Source organism: Cupressus sempervirens, chromosome 3, assembly GCF_028749045.1.
Source record: "Cupressus sempervirens isolate cs-2001-9-10 chromosome 3, ASM2874904v1, whole genome shotgun sequence".
NCBI lineage: Eukaryota > Viridiplantae > Streptophyta > Pinopsida > Cupressales > Cupressaceae > Cupressus > Cupressus sempervirens.
The window spans coordinates 907,368,561-907,382,659 of NC_143120.1; the positions used below are offsets into that span (position 1 = coordinate 907,368,561).

General features: G+C 36.7%; 1 protein-coding gene across 10 annotated transcripts in view; it reads left to right on the plus strand.

The window, feature by feature from the left end:
- Window positions 1–212: 212 nt before the first annotated feature.
- Window positions 213–14,099, plus strand: part of LOC149569727 (katanin p80 WD40 repeat-containing subunit B1 homolog KTN80.4-like) — a 75,703-nt gene continuing 61,816 nt past the window's right edge. For 4 of the 10 annotated variants that reach the window (XR_016362796.1, XM_089822449.1, XM_089822452.1 and 1 more), the window contains exons 1-6: window positions 213–449; window positions 665–1,053; window positions 2,030–2,160; window positions 2,441–2,558; window positions 2,685–2,911; window positions 3,097–3,199. Coding sequence is in view for 8 of the 10 variants with exons in the window: in XM_089822449.1 (XP_089678575.1) it covers window positions 1,032–1,053; window positions 2,030–2,160; window positions 2,441–2,558; window positions 2,685–2,911; window positions 3,097–3,199 (601 nt within the window). In the remaining 2 variants the exon portion in view is untranslated. Of the gene's footprint in view, window positions 1,054–2,029; window positions 2,161–2,440; window positions 2,559–2,684; window positions 2,912–3,096; window positions 3,200–14,099 lie in introns of all 10 variants that reach the window. The other 6 variants (XM_089822453.1, XM_089822456.1, XM_089822457.1 and 3 more) reach the window with 4 other exon arrangements.

Here is a 14,099-nt window from a genome sequence, read left to right on the forward strand (position 1 = left end):
TTTAAATACCAAAGCGAAGTCAACATCCATTAAAAGTGTGTTACAAGATGCGTACTATTTAAAAGAAAAAAGTGTGCAACTAAGACTAATCATTACGTATGAAGCCGATATAATTTCTGATTTCTATTTGGACATAGTAAATCCAATGGAAGTTGAGAAATTCATCTATACGGCATGTGTGTATATATAGCGGAGATATATACAGACAATATACACATTTCAAAAATTGTATTTGGAAATGGCCAAAAATGTCGCCCTCTTCGATTGTAGGCTCTCCCAGTAAGCTTTCCGCTTTTACTGTGAGTATTTAAATGTATATATTAAAGCAGCGATAGACAACAAGGGGGTGAGGAGCCACAGTACACAATTCAAACATTTCAAGCCAAAAAAAGAAGATTCAGATGTTAAGGACACGGCAGTTGCAGAGAAGAATCAATTAAAAGGCTGAGGTAGGGTTTTAATCTGCACAGGCTATTTACAATGTCTTACTAGGGTTTGAATATTTGAACGTCTGCATTTTCTTGTGTTTTACCCTTTGAAAACAATCCACCAGAAAGGGACACACTGTCATGTTGCACATGCTATTGTCTTTGTGCTGTTGGATCTGTTCACAACTTCAGCCCTTCCAACCTCATTTCTTTGCATCTGCACTTTTGCCTGCCAGCCGCAATATAATTATCACTGGTAGCAGCAGAGGACGAGATTTGAAAACAATACAGTGAACTGAGGGCAATTGGAAGGGATTTGTTTTGGGTGTGCAAATGTTAGCAGTTGCTGCAGGTTTTGAGATGGGGTGGGTTTGGTGACTTGCTTTTTCGGGAATTCCCGGTGTTCGGTGAGATTTGGGCCTGTGGAGGTACATTGAACTGCATTGGCCGCTTCAGAGCTGATTGTTACGTGCCAGGGAGGACGTTTTGCGTTGGGTTTGGATTTGTGTTGGTGGGTATTAGTGACTCGGGAGAAAGTTATGCGAAACCGGAGATCACAGAGATTAGGATTGATTACAGGGCTTGTTTTTTCTGTCCCAGACAATGAAGCGGGCTTACAAGTTACGTATCCTAGGCACGGAAGACATGCCTGTAGGAAATCTACGAGTTCTTAGAAACACACTGCTTGGTACCACTATATTTTTGCTCCGTGTTGACGTGAAATTTGCACACAAAAGATTTTACATGATATCATAGTAAATGGCAGCAAAAATTTGAAGGAATATATTTTTTGTTGTTGGAAGTATTGAATAGTGATAAATTTTCTCTTTCAGAAATAAGATATATGAAACATAAGATTACATCTGGGGAGAAGCTTAGGAATACTTTAACTCCTGTACACTCTGACAGTGCCTTAATTCTATAAACATCTAGAAACTATAAGGGCAGGTTTCTACAAAAGTAATCTAATAGTCCGGTGTATTTTTTTTGAGGGCGGGGATCTTCTTACAAGCTTTAAACAGTAGCAAATGTTAATTTTAGATAATTAGGAATATTTGTAATAGTATTTTAAGCTAATGCAAATTCGCTAAGAGCATAATATTTTCTTTTAGTCTATTTATTAATGCTATGCAAACTTTGTGTGTGGAAATTATAAGCTGAATTTAATTTGAAAATTTGGGTGAAATTAGGTAACTGGGAAAAATTGAAGACTATAAGTGTTTTTGTTTACGAGCATAGACTTATTGCAGTCTTAGTTATATTAAAACTAAAAAACAATGTGCAGGCATGATTTTTGTATTGAGCTTGTCAGGTAAGCTGCTGAACAGACATCCAAGAACTTAAGTTTTTCCTGGTATATATTCATTGAGTAATTTCATCTATTTATTTGAACAGTTTTTGGGAAGAAATCAGTTTCCAGCACCATGGAAAATGTAATTTATCACTAATTTTATAGATTTCTCGTTCTTAGAGAATACTAATTGTTTAGTCCAGGAACTTGATTAAATGCTGCAGTAGCAATTTTATAACCAATCCTGTAAGTTTTCAAGTGTCATAGATGTTGGAAAATGTTTTTGTTTACCTTAACCTAGTGATTTTAGAGGAGTTTGTGGCCCATACGTCCAATGTCAACTGTCTCAAGATTGGGAAGAAGACTTCCAGAATTCTCGTGACAGGAGGAGAAGACCACAAAGTGAACATGTGGGCGATTGGAAAGCCGAATGCCCTATTGGTTTGTTGCACTTTTCTCTTTGTTTTGCTATTTATTGTTATTTTTGAAAACAATATTGATAATCATCTTTCACTTTTACACTTTATTACAAATGGTTGGGAGCAATGCGTACATGCTTACGCGGGCCTTTTTTTTGGTCTTGCTTGGTAATTGTTTAACACCAATATTTTCCAGAAAATGAAAACCAATCTAGATGTATTATTGCGAATTATGTTCAATGCTATGATAAAACCATTCTTCAATTACTCTGCAATAATTCATTTTATTGTGAATTATACAGAGTTTGTCAGGTCACACAAGTGCAGTTGAATCCGTGGCATTTGATTCCCAAGAAGATTTATTAGTTGCTGGAGCTGCAAGCGGCACAATTAAACTGTGGGATTTGGAAGAAGGAAAAAGTGAGTACATTCGACTGCCTTGTTAAGAAGATAAAGAAACACAAATCAGTGCTGGTCATGTTTTTCTGCCTTAGGTTTCTTTATAAGATCATATAATCAAATTTAATGGGTTGTATTCCTTTACAGTTGTTAGGACCCTCACCGGTCACAGATCCAATTGCATATCTGTAGACTTCCATCCATTTGGCGAATTTTTTGCATCTGGGTCCCTAGATACAAATCTTAAGATCTGGGACATTAGACGTAAGGGTTGTATCCACACTTACAAGGGGCACACTCGTGGAGTTAATTCAATCAAATTCAGTCCTGATGGTCGTTGGGTGGTTTCTGGTGGGGAGGATAATGTTGTGAAGGTATGCTTGATACTATCTTGTTATTTGCCTGAATTATAATAGTTTCTGAGGGTTTGACCTTTTTATGAAAGGAAGTATGTAAGAGCTTAAAGTATCATGTTTGTTTTAAAAATATTTATGCTTATTGAATGGCACTCATCATTGCTTATTGAATGGTACTTATCATTAGAAGATTGTTGTGGCAGTTATGGGATCTGACTGCTGGAAAGCTCATGCACGATTTTAAATGCCACGAAGGTCAGATTCAGTGCATGGATTTCCATCCTCAGGAGTTTCTTCTTGCAACTGGTGAGTAGAACAATTCCATTCCCATCTTTCTCCAATGGTTTCCATCTGTTTGATTTGCAATATTGAAATAATTTATAAACTTACGTACTTCTTTATAGCACTTAAGTACTTAGCTAAATGATATGTTTTTCTAGGGTGGCATAATCAACTCTAATATTTACAAAAATGGGCCTACAAAAAAGCTAAAGTCCTGCTTGAAGCAAATAGTTGGTTCAAACAAGGTCAAAAACATGATTACTTGGATTCATTGTTACAAATGGGAAAAATTGCAAAAAAACGTATGTTACATGGGGATACGTTCCCTACTTTGGTCGTCAGGAAACATTTTGGAAATGTGTCCACTGCTGCCCCCCTGTCCCTGTCCCCAAAACATTGTTCAACATTTTAAAAACTACCACAAGTCAATGTTTTTCTTAAGACCTCAACGTAGAAACAAATCCAAATGGCTTTTGACATTAACTACTGGCTCTAAGCTGGCGCTAAATTGAATCTATTTTCATGCATGTATCAAAGTGTTGGAATTGTAATCATATTTGTGTGTCAGACGATAGTTTTTGATTTCACCATAAATATTGTCGTTAAAGGTTATATAAAACTTAGAAAGATACACACACACTCATGCACACGCATACGCATGTGCACGCACACACACACACACATATATGAGAAAAATCACGACTTGCCCTGAAAAAGGTTTATTTGGAGTGAACAATCACAGTTTCTTGATAAACATGTGGTCAACTTTTTTGAACATAGAAAAAGCACAAGTTTGACCAGACGATTTACAGTTTGTCACCTAAAACTTTTGACTTGTGATTTTTTTGTGTTTTTGCTATGCATTGCAATTCCTGTGCTTTTTCAGATTTCTCTAGTGTTTTTTTCCTGATCTTTTGATAACCTTAACCCTAAGTCGAATTTGATTTTTTCCTTGATTAATTGAAAACGTCTTTTTTTGGTTTTCTTCTGATTTATTCCTGAGAGTGATTTTTTGCTACCATACTCAAAGAGTTTCAATGATACAATAGTTCTGGGAAGTGTATTGCTTGTTTCAGATGCTTAAACTGTGACACTGCAATGCAACAGATGCCTGTTATAGGTTGGTTTGAGTTAGATGATGATAGCTATAAACATAAATTAACTGTTTCAGCTAGCTTCATATAGAATTAACACCAGCTCTAATACAAACTGAAGGATGTGCAATGATAACACCGAATAAGCTTCCTTCTTTCTTCCTTCCTCCGTGTCCTCTTTCAAATGAAGTTCTATTCTCTGAGTCAAAACTTTTCATTTCATGACACTATTCATTGAACTTCACTAATTTTTTTTCTTTTCTTGGTAATAAGATATTTTTTATTAATAATTTAAAAAGAAAATTGCAAAGCATAAGTTCCTCATAATAGACATCGAGGTTCCTTTTTGAATGATTACAAAAAGTCTCAAAAACATTCCCACCTAACAAGTGGACACATTACTGCTTGTCAAGAATGATTTTACAATGCATTGTGAACAAGCAGCCAACTAGCTGAACCAACCCTGAACTGCAAAAGCTCAAAGCTGTAACTGTAAGATTTGGTCATCACGAATAAGGCTCCACAAGAGTTCTAAATTTGTCCTTTCTTGGCATTCCTGAGCCCTGGCTTCTAAGATGCAAAAATTCCACTAGATTTGATGGTGTCATTTCTGCCAAAAATCCCCATGGAGTCGCCCTCTGTACAATAACCATTAGTGGAAAACGAAATTTTAAAATCTAGGTGATTATGCCTCCACCCATAAGAAATTATGATGTCAGAGGGATCATCATGCTCAGCATAAACAACAAAAAGACACACAAGGCTACCTCTTTAGGTTTCAACCAGCAATTCTCTCCGCCTCCATAAAAAATTCTGTTAACATCTTGTGTTTGTTCTTCCTCTTTAACATTTTACACATACAAAACATAAGCAAAACCCAGGAACACTTTGCCTTATCCATGTCACTTGGAAGATTTTCATGGTTGTTCCTCTTTGAGCGTAGGGGGAATAAAACCCCAGATTGTCTCATACATCAATGGATTGATTTTCTATTCGGGCCAATTCTCATCTTCCCTTTGCCTGTGAGGGTCTTGGGCTCAAGCTTGCAAGCATCTAACCATGTCCGCTTCGTACTCATGCTCCAATGAACCTTGTTTTGCATGGCCTTCACATCTTCATCAAGTACATGCATCGTGACCAGCATTTTGAGCATGCAGCACCCCACCTGCGCTTGTTTGAATTGCACATGCCTTTGGCCTTCTGTAAACCGTGACACAAAGGGAACAAAATTTGTTCCTTCAATTCGCTCAATCCCCAATTTCTGCTCACCAATCCACAATCCCACTTTTGGAGTGGAGAAAAGTAGAATTTCCTCCATTCCAATCCTAGACCTGGCTGGAACCAATTTTGTCATTACATTTCTAACCCTTGTTTTTTGTTCTCCAAGTCGGAGATCCCAAGCCATAATCATGGAGTAGACATCCGTTTTTGTGTGATGTCTGTTTTTAACCTCAAAAAACATTTCACCCACCACTCATTTCACAATTCCTGAAAGGAATTCGCGCCTGAATGCGAACACACCAGCCAGTCTATTTTTTTGCTTGACCATAAAAGGGAGGTTGCTAGTTCACTTTTGTAACGGAGAAGGAAGTTTCCATTTTTTTTTTACAAACTTAGTGCCGCCCACCTCTATCTTGAGGAACAAACAAGTTAGCAAGCAAGAAAATGGAGAAAAGAGTTGTGGGAGCCTCATTATGAAATCTTAAAACAATCTGCCATCTCATTAAATGCAACACGCCTTGCTAAAATGTGCTCATCGTCTCTTGGTGGAGACCTTTATGTTTGTGTTTAAGAACAAATGAATTCAATTTGATTGTCACTTGTGAGAGGCAACCATTTTCAAACACCCTTGACAGTCAATCCAAAGTTTACAAGGTAAATAAAGCAGCCCATTGTTCAAATTATTACTTGTGGAAAGTCCATCCTTTGCAAGTAAAAGAACCTTTGTGAAATTTTCAATCTCCACTTCATTAATGCTCAAATTCAGAGCCCAGTTGGACGTTCAGTCCACTTTCTGATTGCCTTGTGTATGGATGCGTGTCCCTTTAAAATCCTCTAGAGTAGCTAGTTCGTTATTGATGTTAAGAATGTAGTTTTGGAGTTGCTAATCATCCAGTGAGGCTATTATAATTGCGTTGATTATGATGAGGAAATTCCCTTCGATATGTAGCTTATTTGCCCCTAGTTTCTTGGAGGCCTTGATGGCTAAAAGAGCTTCTTCTGCTTTTGCCACATTATTCGTACTGTCCCTTAATCTTTTGTCTCTAAGCGCAATTAAGTCTCCTAAGGCATCTTTAATGATAAATCGTGCCCTTGAAGAGCCTGGGTTACTCGTTGAGGCCCCATCAAAGTTGCATTTCCACCATCCCCTAGGAGATTTTTCCCAAACTACCACCTCTTTAGGACCATCAACAAAAGTATGATTAACCATACTGAGACCATTCACAGGGAAACTTAACTAAGTTTTAAGTTTTGTTATATTTTAATTTTATTTTGTTCTTTTATATTTTAATTAAATCCTATCTCAAAAAGGGCACATTTCAGTCTGGCTCACCGAAGATTGCTTGTCCTCAAATAATATCAATTTTAATCTTGTCAATTGGATTCTTCGCCAACATGAAGGCCAACCCTTGGAGATTTGCTATCTTTAAATTCTCCTTGTTACTAGTTTCTGGTCTGTTACTTGGATACAATTGATGTTTCTTCCTTCACTGTGTTTGTGATAGTGTTCAATCTTTTGTATGCATCCTTTATATTGCTTGGAGAACCATGTAAGATGCTGGGAGCCTTCCCTTTCCAATCAAGCCCGATAAGACTAGATGGATACACAGTCATTTGGCTTCTTGGCCCCACCTAGGGTTGGTCTATTTGCTGGGGGGACTCAATGTTGCTACCTCACTTATGAGGATCTATGGTTTCTTTTTAAAATGATTACTCGATGTTGCTAATTGATTGTATGCTCGATTTCTTTAGGGATTAATAATTAGTGGATGAATGAGGGATTTATTCTGATGGACTTATGAGTGATGATAAGTGATCCTTCAACACTTGAAATGAATTCTCCTTTATATGTTTTTGGTGAAATGGTCACCGCTTTTTGTTGTTGTTGAAGGTTTAGCTTTATGGCTTTGTCGCTTTGGTTAAGAACCAAGGATCGAGGGGTATCCATTCCACCAAATTCGCCCAGGGCACGATCCTAATGTCATCCCTTTTTGATGTTAGGGGCCTTGTATTCAGCAAGACTTGATCCCTGGTGGGATATTTGTGAGCCATCCAACTTCACCAATAGACCAAGGGCCCTTTGACGTCACCACTTTTCATAAGAGTTGAGTCAACACTTTTTGTTGTTGCTTTTGAGAATACTATATTATCCCCCAAACTTATCTCCCTTAGATGTCCTCGAATGAAACCTTCTCTCCTTTATTCCTTTCAATGAGAGGGAGAGTCACACCTCTTCATCATGTTTGCCCTTTGCAATGGCAACATCCTTTCATAATTACCATCCTTCAAAAGAGTCACTATCCTTCATCATTTTTGCCCTTCGAGAGTTCACAACCTTTCTTAAGTACCACCCTTTGAAAGAGTCACAGCCCTTCATCATTTCTGCCCTTCGAGCAATTCACAACTTTTCATTATTACCAACCTTTGAAAGAGCCACAACCCTTCGTCATTGATGCCCTTTGAAAGAGTCAGTTCCTTATTCTCTTCCTATTCCTTTCTCCTTCCCCAATTAATTCCTATGATCCCATCTTTATTCCTTCCTCCATGTCCCCTTTCGAATAAAGTCTTCTTATCCCTTTTATATCTCTTGTTTGAGGGAGTCACAACTTTTCATTTCATGCTTTTTGACTATTTATTAAACTTAACTAAATTTTAATTATGTTATTTTTAATTTAAATAATTTTTTTATTCTTCTAATTATTATTATAATCCTATCTCAAAATGGGCACATTACAATATTGCATCTAAAACAACTCAAGGGCAGCCTTCCATTATTGACATATACCTTGACATTCTTCTTCTTTTTAACAACGTGCTCCCTATCTAGCTGTGAACTTACCAATCTAGTCAACATATTTTTGAATTAAACCAAAATTCCTCATTACCAAGGGGAGTTTATATGAGGCAGGTAGATCAAGATGTGGTGATGGATTTAGTAGTAGGGTCAAAGAATAGGGAGTAGGGGCCATGAACAATCCAACCTTGCTAAAGAACAAGGGTCTATGCATTTGTGCAAAATCGCAATCTTTAACTGAACTAACCTGTAGTTAAAAAAGCAAATTCTTTGGGATGCGAAAATTAAGGGGTTTAATGTAATGACTCTTTTTGTAATATTTTAAGTATTGGCCTAAAATCACGATTCCAGTTAGAATAAGGAATGTAATACATTTATGAGTGCGCATTTACCTCTTCAAATGCCCTTTACAAGAGAATGTCAAGTCTAGGTTATGCACACAATATTAGTCACTAAAATTGACATAAATCTAAGCTAGGTACCATGATATCACATAAACATCATTCATATTAAAATCCAATTTAGGTAATATTCATGCCTATTGAATATTTTGTCATTGATGTCAAAGATCTGCATTAGCTACTTGGTACCCTGTTTGAGCTTACTTGGTTACTTGCTTGAGCTAGTTGTTTGTTTGCTTGAGCTGCTTGCTTGTCTACTTCACTTGCTTGCTGGCTTATCTTGCCAGGTCAGATTGCCAGGTCACTGTTGATTTTTTAAAAGGGTGACTACTACGGAATTTTGAATTTGGCAACTTCTATAGAATTTTAAATATGACAGCTAAATTAAATGAGCATTAGCTGTATTCACAATGTTTTGTACGACTTCAAAATTTGTATTCACAATGTTTTGTACAACTTCAAAATTTAATGATTGGCGTTTTTTTTCTCTTGGAAAAAAATCATTAATATATTCGACCTTTTTTTGGTGCAATGGCTTAAGTCCCAGCAATGGTGGCTTTTTAATGGTTTTTGCATTTAGGAGCTGTTTTTATATTCTGAAGAAAGCATATATACTTCAGCCATTTCTCCCTTGGTCAGAGGGTATAGAGCAAAGTATGATGATGAGGATTGAGTGTCTTTGACATTAGAATCATGGCTAATATTGGGAGGAATACTTTTGAGATAGGGAATACTTATGAAATAGTCCAATTTGGAGCCACGTATATTGAGTATTGTTGGTCGTAGCCCTTAGTTGAAACTGTTTGCAAGAGATTTGTGGTGATTCTATGTTTGATTCAAGCGTATACATTGGTGCCTAAGTTGACTCCTCCTTTGGTCATCTGTTTCTCTTCATTCGTCTGAATATGGCCTGAGTTGTTCGTCCTCCTTGGTGAGGATTTTGGCATGTTTGGGTTGATTATCGAGTCTATGTGTGGGAAGGAGATTAAGAAAAATGGAGGTGAAGCTTGAGACTTTATGAGTCTTTCCCTTGTGCCAATATCTTCCAATTGTTGGAATGCAGTAGTTTAGACCTGTGTAGATATTTTTGAAGTTTTTTATCTCTACTCATTTTTGCACTGTATATTATTCGACACGGGACTGGAACTCTGAGCCATTTGGTTGTTCAATGCATCTTAAAAATTTCTTAGCTCTATCACCTGATTTTCATATTGGTGTATGCATCATGAAGTCAGTGTTTGTCTCTTTGAATTCTGCAAAAGTCATTTCAGATTGGTTGGTGTAATGAAAGGGGTGTTGTGTAACTTTTGCATGGTGATTGATGTGCTGAGTGAGTTTTGAAAAAGTGATATTAAGTTTTGCATTTGAGCTTGTGTGGTAACTGAAGCTGGTTGTTCAAGAAGGGTTGGAGCTCTCATTGAGTTGGTGTTCACTTATGTAATTTGGGTTGGTGCCCATTGTGTTAATGAAAGCTCGTAATGTCCCGTGTTTTTTTTACCCAAAAGGGTTTTACACATTAAATTGGTGTTCTCCTTGTTGATTTGCGCCCTCTCTATTCTATTTTTTCTTTTATGTGGTTTCATTTGATTAAAAATTCAAAATATTGATCCTCCCCAATGTAGTATTTTCTGTGTGCTTTCCAATTGGTATCAGAGCAGGGTTCCTTCAGAAAAAGAGCTTAAATGCTTGGAGGTTGATCCTGATTGCACACATTGGTTCTCAAGAAGATTTGATGGATGCAACTATGCATTTTGGAGTGTTCGAATGCGTGCTTATTTAATGTCTCTTGGTTTTGATGTTTGAAATGGTGTGAGGATTAGTTACACAATTTGTTTAACTCCTGCAGATGTTGATGGGAAGAATGCATTTTGAAAACAATGCAAAAACCATGAATGCAATCTTATATGGTTTGTTGGAGATAGAGTTTGTGAAAAGTATGCATTGCAATAAAACTCATGAGATTTGGGAGAAACTTTAGAACACCTATGAAGGAGATGACAAGGTAAAGAAGGCAAAGATTCAGACTCAAAGAACGCATTTTGAGAATCTTAGGATGCAGGAAGAGAAAAACATTTCTGCTTATTTTCTGTGAGTAGAACTTTGTACAGGTTCATGATAAGAAGTTTATAATATGTTAGAGCTACTAGACTCAGACATTATGTAAGCAATTGGTTATGTTGATAGATTTCATGCAACTCCTAAGAACACTCATTTTCATGCAGTTAATAGGATCTTCAAGTATCTTAAGGGTATTATGGATTATGGGTTCTTAAAGGTTATGATTTCACATTCATAGCTTATGTAGATGTAGATTGGGGTGGTTCTATTGATGATATACAGAGCACAAGTAGAGGTGCATTCTTTTTAAGTGTCTGTCTTGTATCTTGTTTGAGCAAAATCAAGCTTCTATTTTATTATCTATAGCTGAAGCAAAGAACATTGCAGCAGTGTCTTGTTGTACACAAGTTCTATGGATGAAGCAAATGCTGAAAGACATTAAGGTAGAGTATGACCATCCTATATCTATCTTTTGTGACAATAGAAGTGCTATTAATATCTGCCAAGCCCCAGATTGCAATATATGACAACATAAGTGCAATATATCAACAATTTAAGTTGGAATATGTTTCTACTAAAGAATAGAGCGCAGATTTGTTTACTAAGCCTCTACTAAAGGAAATGTTTGAATTCTTGAGGGAGAAGTTGGGAGCAATTTCACTTCATCCTTAAATTGGAGTTTGACTTAGGGGGAGTTTTCATTGTCATATTATTTCACACCCATTCCAATCACGTAGGTTGGTTTCAGTCATTGATGTGAAAGGGGGAGTAGTTAGGGGAAGCAATTTTTGTTTCATTTTGGTTGCAGATAGAGTTGACATCAATGACAAAGGGGGCAATTGCTGAATTTTTTCGCTGATGTCAAAGATCTACATGAGTTGCCTGGTTACTTGCCTGAGCTACCTGGTTAGCTGTTTGAGCTATTTGGTTGCTTGCTTGGGCTACTTGGATGTGTGCTTCAGTTGCTTGAGTTGTTTGGCTGTCTGCTTGAGCTAATTATTTGTGTTCTCGAGCTGCTTAGTTGGTTGCTTGTCTACTTTACCTACTTATTAGCTTATCTTGCCAAGTTAGATTGCCATATCACTTTTGAATTTTCAAAAGGTTGACTTCTATGGAATATTAAATGTGATGACTTCTATGAAATCTTAAATGTGGCGACTTTTGTGGAATTTTAAATATGGCAGCTAAATTAAATGAACATTTACTACATAGTTACAATGTTTTAGACAATTTCAAAATTTAATGATTGACATTTTTTTCCTTGAAACACTTTTATTGATTTATTGAACCATTTTTTGAAGCGATGACCTAAGTCTGGTGATGGTGACTTTATAATGTTCTTTTTTTACAGTAAGGATCTGTTTTGTATTCTAAAGGAAACATAATTACTTCAATTGTTTCTTCTTTGGTCATAGGAGATAGAGTCTAGCATGATAATGGGGATTGAGCTACCTTTGACATTGGAATTGTGGCTAATCTTGGGAGCATTTTTTTGAAGTATTCAAACTTCTTCGTAGCCATGTACATTGAGCATTGTTAGTCGTAGCACTTAGTTGAAGTCGTTTGCCAAGAGATTTGTAGCGATTTTAAGTTGACTCCTTTGTTGGTCAACTATTTGTTTTGATTCATCTAAATGTGGCCCTTGTTGGAGCTTTTTGTAGTCTTTAGTGAGGACTTTGGTATGGTTGGGTTGATTATCGAGTCTATATGTGAGGAAGGAGATTTAAAATAATGGAGGTGAACCTTGAGATTTTACGAGTCTTGCCCTTGAGTTAGTGTCTTCTAGTTGCTGGAAGGTGTTAGCTTAGATCTATGTGGGAATTCTTGAATATTTTATCTCTATTCATTTTGGCACTGTGCATTGTTGGACGTGAAATTGGGATTCTAAGCTAGGTTGTGGTTTAATGCGTTTGAAAAATTTCTGAGCGCTATCACCAATTTTTTAGATTGATGTATGCATCATGAATTTGGTGTTTGTCTGATGTTGCAAAATTCATTTCAAACTGGTTGGTGTAATGAAAGGAGTGTTGTGTAATTTTTGCATGGTGATTGAGATGTTGAGGGAGCTTTGAAATCGTGTTATTAAGTTTCGTATTTGAGTTTGTGCGATAATTGAAGTTGGCACTTCGAGGAGGCTTGGTGCTCTCAATGAGGTGGTGCCCACTTATGTAATCTGGGTTTTTGATAATGAAAGCTATTGATGTGCCATGATTTTTTACTCGAAAGGGTTTTTCATGTGAAGGTTTGGTGCTCTCAATGAGTTGGTGCCCACTTATGTAATCTGGGTTTTTGATAATGAAAGCTATTGATGTGCCATGGTTTTTTACTCGAAAGGGTTTTTCATGTGAAGTTTGTTCTCATTGTTGATGTTTGCTTTCTCTATTCTATTTCTCTTATATGTGTTTTCATGTCATTAAAAGTCCAAAATACTAATTCACTACCCTTCAATATTTTCTACATGCTTTTCAATTCCAAATTATATTCATACAATAATCTCATTAGGATTTCATTTGAACCATTTGCAAGTTGAAATATCAAGGTTGGTCGCTTTTGTATTGCAAGAGCATGGAAGGTGGGTCGCCTCACCATCCCTTAGTTCACCTTGGAGGTTGGCTGTCCTTTTCAATGAAGCCTGAACGATTTCGGGTCCATCCCAAGTCATGAGCATGGAAAGCTAGCTGTCCATTCCATCTCAGGGTGTTAAACTTGATAAGAAGCATGAAGGCTGGTCATCTTCATCTCTTGTGAATTGGGATGCTAGCTGCCCTTCCTATCTCCATCTCACCGAAGTTCAAAATGGATTATTATATGAATCTACTATTACGTGTAAATAACAAAGAAATAAATTATGTGAGGTATATCTATGCATCTATTTATTCCTATTATAATAATACACTTGTCTCAAATTGGTATTATGGCTAAAGATAATATTTATGGCTGTTTCAATTTTGCTCATTTTCCGTTATCCCTTCATGCTTGTTGATGAGTGTTTTTGCACTCTACAACGCAAAATAAAATACATTGGCAAGATCTTTAAGTCATTCAACTATTATTAACTTTCCATTCGATCTTTAGCTCTTGATCATTTTTGTTATGACAGTATCTTTTGTAATTGCTTATATAAGGAGTATTGCTCTTCCTTGTTTAGTACAACATTCAACATTCAACTTTCATTTGGAGTTATTTACAACTAGTGAAACTGAGGGATTCACCCCCCGTCCAAATAAAACAAAGCCTCAAAGTACTTATCCCTGGGATGTTCCTGCAGCAGGTAGTTGGAGTACCAGAGTACCGCCATTTCCTAACCAGGTCGCTACCAGGACGAATACTTGAATATCTATTTGGATTGTGATTTT